We start from the raw sequence: 6000 nt of genomic DNA, 5'->3' as shown, positions 1-6000 counted from the left end.
CTGGGGTAAGGGGTCACCTCGGGGTGCGGAGGGCTCCAGGGGGAGGGGGTCCCAGGTGTGAGGGGGAGCGAGGGAGGGGGCGGTGCGGGGTGGGGAGTCCCGGGGGGAGAGGGTCCGCTTGCAGGGGGTCAGCCCGGGAGGCGGTGGCCGAGGGTGAGCGGTGGCCGGGGGTTGGGGGCCGGGATGGGGGCAATGAAGGTGAGGGGCGGGGGGCAGTTCGGGGTGACCGGGTCGCCGCAGGGGGGGCCGGGGTGAGCCCCTGGGGGGCGGCGGCCGGGAGGGGCGGGGTCTCGGGAGGGGGCGGGGCCGCGGCGGGGCCGGGGTGGGGGGGAGCGCGGGCCCGGGGGCGGGGCGGGTCGGGCCGGGTCGGGGTCCCGGGCGGGGAGGGGGCGGCCGCCCTGGGTCGGGGGCTGTCCGGGGGCGCGGGGCGGGGTGCGGCTGCGGGGCTTGGGGAGGCCGGGCGGGGTGGGCCTGCCCCCGCCCCCGCCCCCGCCCCCGCCCCCCCGGCCCCGCCCCGCCCTGCCCCACTGGCCGCGTCCCGGTCCCGCAGGAGCCGCAGCCCTGAGCGTCCGCGCGCTGCGGGCCGGCCGAGGAGGGGCGCGCCTGGACGCACGGACCCCGGAGCCGCCCCGGAGCATGTGGAAGCTGAGCCGGAGCCGGGTGCTCTTGGACGAGCCCCCCGAGGAGGAGGACGGCCTGCAGGGGGGGGGGCCGCCCGCCGCCGCCGCCGCCGCGGCCGCGCAGGTAGGGGAGGCCGGGCCGGGCCGGGCGGGGGAGGGGGAGGGGGAGGGGAGGGGGCCGGGGCGGCGCTCCCGGACGGGCACGCACAGGTGGCGCTGCGCAGGTGGGGCCCGGGCCGCGCCGCTGGGGTCCGCGCGGACCCTCCAAGTTCCCGGGCGCTGAGCCCACGTCCTCGGCGACCCCCCAGCTCGGGAGCCCGGGGCAGCGCCTCGCATGCTGGCCGGCTGGCCTTCCTGCCCGAGTGGACCTGCCCGCCGGGGCTGGGGGGCGCCGGGGAGCTGGGGGGGGCGCCGAGGGCCTGCCCGCGACCTGAGCGAGCGCTCGCAGACCGCAGGCTTGTTGGCATGAGTATTTCCTGTCCTTAAACCTTTGTCTGCAGGAAGAAGGCAGGTGTCCTTCGTACGGAGAAGGGGAAGAGCTGGGAGATATGCTTGGAATGCTCAGAATTTTTTAATTAAAAAGGATCCCAGGTGGAGCCTGCGTGCGGCGCATATGTGCACCCCTCCCCCTGTCCAGTGCAGGGTTCTTTTTCTCGCCCTATGAAATTTAGGTCAAAACTCAGCTCCTTTTTTTTTTTTTTTTTTTAAATGACGTGGGTCATAAAATTTCTTTTTTGTTGTTGTTAAATGTTTGGAAAGCCCTGCCGCTGCGCAGACTTTTAGGCAGTGAGTGATGACCGGTTATCTTTTGTGCGGAGGTCGTTGGGTCCCCACCTTGCAGCCTGCGGGAGTCCATCCCGGAGGCGGCCCTGGCTAACCCTGAACCGGGGCTGCGTCCCACCGGCCTGTCCCGGGGCCTCGGGGACTCGGGGACGGTGTCAGCGCACATCCTGCCTATAACTTCTGTAACCCCGAAACCTGCGGACTGCCCCATCCCCATCCCCATCCCCATCGGCAGCTCTTGAGCCTACCGTTGGGGACTTCTGTGTTGTTTGCGCCAGTGGGATTATTTAGCACCTACATCATTGTTACCGGTCAAAGACCAGAAGTGTTGTTTCTGGAGGAACTCTCAAAATGTAACTCAATCCTTGCTGTGTTCTGCTTCCATGTCTCTTAATGAGTCCTAAAACCCCATTTTCTTTCTTCTTACAGGATTGTCATCTTACTTAGCTCACAGTGTATTTTTTTTCCTATTTTAATAGACTTCATTCTTTAGGTACCCCGCAAAGTTGAATGGAAAAGACAGAGCTCCCCCACACTCCGTGTCCCTGCACATCCACAGCCCCCGGCCACTGTCAACCTCCTGTTTGTTGTAGTCCGTGGCCTGCCATCATCCGGGAGTCCACCTGATGCACACTGGCGTTTACTCTTGGAGTGGTTCTTCCCATGGATTTTGACAATGTAATATGAGATACATCCACCATCAGAGTACCCCACAGGATAATTTCACTACCCTAAAAACCTCCTTGTTCTCCTGACTCATCCTCTACCTTGTGTCCATGGTGTCATCTCTTCCGGAAGGTCATAGAGTTAGAATCCTACAGGATGGCCTTCTCAGACTGGCTTCTCTTGTTTAGCAATATGTGTTCGCAGTTCCTCTGTCTCTTCTTGGCTTGAGAGCTCTTCTTTTTAGCCCTGACATTTCGTTGTCTGATAGTACCACATATCCACCCCCTGCAGAAGGGTGTCGTGGTCATTTCCAGGTTTGGGCCCTTAGGAATGAGGCTGCTTGCTGTAAATACCTTCGTGCAGGTATTTGTGTGGACATCAGGTTTCAACTCGGTTAAACGCCCAAGAGGGACCGCTGTCCCCAGGGTAAGAAGTGGTTGAGTTTTGTGAGAAACTGCCACTGTCTGTGTCCAGCCAGAGGTGAGTGCGAGTCTCTGCCAGTCCCTCCTTGGCCTCGCCAGCACTCACTGTGCTCAGCGCCCTGGATGGGGCCTCTGATGGGCACACAGTGGGGTCTGGTGGCTTCTCTTTCCCTGACGGTGCGGCATGTGGGGCAACAGTCCTTTATCAGAGATGTCTCTGAAATATTTTCTCCTAGTCCGTGGTCTGACTTCTTCTCCTGCCAGTGTCTTTCACATAGCAGAAGTTTAAAAAGTTTAATTTTATTACTGCATTTTGGAAGTTTTTGATTTAAATGTAGTCCAGGTTGTCAGTTGTTTTTTGTTTTTTGTTTTTTTCATGGATTGTGTTTTTTGTGTAGTATCTCAGAAGTCATGGCTGTGCCCAGAGCCATTGGGGTTTTGTCCTGTGTTTTCTTCTGGGAGTGAGATGGGCTGTGCTTTTTGGGTTACTTTGTTAAGGGTGTGTGTGGCTTAGTGTGGAAACGCTTTGCTGTAGTAACTGTGATGGGTTAGTCATACTCCACATTGAGTTAATCCTGCAGGAGTGAAAAAAAAAAATCCTGCAGGAGGGTTCCTTCTTATCCCAAAGCCAGTTCTTCTTAGAGTTAAATTTTAAAATTCATGACAAGTCTACTGTAAAACTTCTGCCTACAAAATTTTATTTTAAAGTTAAAAGAAGTGGGAGTTAACAGTGGGGAGGGATTGGTGGATCTGTTCAGGCCAGCAGACTCATTAGCTTTGTCTCCAGAAAGTCAGCGGCTGGGGGTGGGGGGGTGGGGGTGGTGCTGCCCTGCTCTAGGACCCCATTCGGTTGGCATTCCTGTCTGCCGGTCTGTTTCCCTGGAAATCCGGTCACATGGCTATAATCTGTGTTTTGTTTAAAAAGAAAAAAGTAGCTTAATGCTAAGTTTGAATAAGTTTGAGATGTGAGGTGTGCAAGGTCGGTTCTGGGATATAGGTAGCACTGAGCTGTTACCACGGTAGTTGTAACACCGAGGACAACCGCAGCTGCTCCTCTGCTGTTGGTCCCTGTTGTCATGAACAGGCACTTGATTGTATTAAAATCTAACAATAAGGTTTGTAAAGTGAATCAGTCACGGCAGTAGTTTAAGAGGCAAGTTTTCATGAGTCTCATGTTTATTTAAAAAACATGTTCTGCACATAGTAGTAGATTTTCGGATGTTAAATGTTAGCTTTATTTACTTATTTATTTATTATTTTTTATTTTTTTTAAATGTTAGCTTTAAATTCTTCCCACTTTCCGGTAGGAAGTCTTGTTGCTGTGTTGTATAGCGACCCGTGAGAAATATTTATGCACATACGTAAACGTATGTTCAAAATCATACATCTGCTCTCTGACTACAAGCTTCTCTGCATCCTAAATTGTCCCCTCAATAATATGTGTATTACTGGACCACTTTCTCAGTACTGTGGCCGAAAAGAATTTCAATTTTAAGGCTGCATAATATGAAATGTCAGAATTTAATGGGGTCTCTTCTGATGGATATTGAGGTTGCTGAGCCTTTTTAAAAACATCTACCTGTCAGTTTGATGCGTAGCAGAGAGGGAGGTTCAGAGAGGCTCCCCTAAAGGCTGTTGATATGGTTCTTTAGCTACCTTGAGCTGGACTGTAAAGGGCCTTAGCTAGCTTTAAATGAATGCCTGTATTTTATTTTAAAGATTTTATTTTTTAAAAAATGAAGATTTTATTTTTAAGTCATCTCTATACCCAGCGTGGGGCTTGAACTCACAACCCTGAGATCAAGAGTCACACGCTGCACAGACTGAGCCAGTCAGATGCCCCTAAATTAATATTATTGCCTTTAAAAACAAACCTCAGAGAATGTTTGCAATATTTTCATGTTAATAATTTTAGGAGGGGATGCACCAGGGGATGCTCAGTCAGTAAAGCGTCTGCCTTCTACTCAGGTCATGATCCCGGGTCCTGGGATGGCGCCCCATGTCAGGCTCCCTGCTCAGTGCAGAGTCTGCTTTTCCCTCTGCCCCTCCCTGCTGCTCATGCTCTCTCTCTCATAGAAATAAATAAAATCTTTAAACAAAAATTTTTGAAGAGGTTCACAAATATTCTACATGAAGGTATTCCCCCTCTTCCTGCCCCTAAATCAGAGAACATTCTAGCTGTTTTTTAACCTGCTTTGGAGATAGGAAGAACTAAGGGCTGGCAAATCTTAGTTTCATTGACACTAAAGTCATCTCTTGTGATGGTAGGAAGGCTCTTTGAAGCTTGCTGTGATGGAGTTTGGGAAGAAAATAACCTAGGTAGTTGCGAGTTCTCTGAACCCCTTGTTCAAAAGATACGTGCTGTGGGGGATGGAAGGTGTATTGGGAAGAGGTGAGCTTTTAGTACAGAACGTGGGCTTTACCAACCGTTAAACACTTGCAATCATACTGATCTATGAAGAGCTTCTTTCTTGTGTATGTGGTATATGCTTGTGTGGGTAGATTGACTTCTTAGGGAGTAATCCCCTGTTGATGACCTTTAGGAGGTTTACTTCTAATCCGTTTCTGTTATGACATGGAACGAAAGTCACTTCACTTGTCTGAGGGTAAATTTCTAGAAGTGAAGCTAGTTATCTCAGGGAAGGGGAAGAGGAGTCAGAGCTGGGGAAAGGTAAATCAGTCCTCCCCCTTCGATTCAGTTAACTCATCACAGAGTTTGAGGATACTCTTACTTTGGTGCTACCTAACAACAACAAAAAAAACAAAAATTTTCTAGTAGATGCATTAAAAAATTTTTTAAAGGTGAAATTAGTTTCAGTGCAGTTTTCTAAACCAAAGTATTAATTATATTAATATGTAAGCAATATAAAAATTTGTGTGGGGCACCTGGGCGGCTCAGTTGGTGAAGCGTCCGGCTCTTGATTTTGGCTCAGGTCATGCGTGATCTCAGGGTCGTGGGATCGAGTCCCCCTCTGTGCTCAGTGGGGAATCTGCTTGAGGACTGCTTTCTCCCTCTGGTTCTCCCCCACTTGCCTACATGCTCACTCTCTCACACGTGTGCTCTCTCAAATAAATAAATCTTTAAAAAAATTTTGTGAATAAGATATTTTTTCCCATACTAAGTCTTTGAAATCCGGTGTATGTTTTACATTGATCAGCATGTCTCAATTTGGATGTTAGCATTTCATCAAAAATACTTGATAAATATTTAGATGTTATAAAATTTGCAGTTAAAAACATAGATTGTCTTATCCAAACACACTTAAAACTTTTCCAGTAACTGAGTTGAGTATATTTTTATTTTATTTTATTTTATTTTTTTGAGTTGAGTGTGTTTTTAGATTGACATTTAGATCACTAGAAATGCAGTTCCTCAGTTGTGCTAGCCTGTGCAGCTAGGGTTGTGAGTGGACAGCACAGCTCCCAAATTCGCCCACATTCAGAGGACCCTGGCCTACAGGGCCAACAGGTTCTGGTGCTTGCTGGCCCCTGGGGCCTCCCAGTACTTA

The 6000-nt window shown here is 50.8% G+C and overlaps 1 protein-coding gene across 1 annotated transcript in view; it reads left to right on the top strand.

Moving 5' to 3' along the window:
• The first annotated feature begins 533 nt into the window (after positions 1 to 533).
• The window catches only part of TDRP (testis development related protein), a 40433-nt gene continuing 34966 nt past the window's right edge, over positions 534 to 6000 (top strand). Inside the window, exon 1 of the mRNA XM_038573949.1 lies at positions 534 to 744. Coding sequence (XP_038429877.1) covers positions 637 to 744 — 108 coding nt within the window. The 5' untranslated portion in view covers positions 534 to 636. The remainder of the gene's footprint in view (positions 745 to 6000) is intronic.

Source organism: Canis lupus, chromosome 25 (genome assembly GCF_011100685.1).
Source record: "Canis lupus familiaris isolate Mischka breed German Shepherd chromosome 25, alternate assembly UU_Cfam_GSD_1.0, whole genome shotgun sequence".
NCBI lineage: Eukaryota > Metazoa > Chordata > Mammalia > Carnivora > Canidae > Canis > Canis lupus.
The sequence above is the reverse complement of the archived record's forward strand: the minus strand, read 5'-3'. Positions and strand labels throughout refer to the sequence as shown.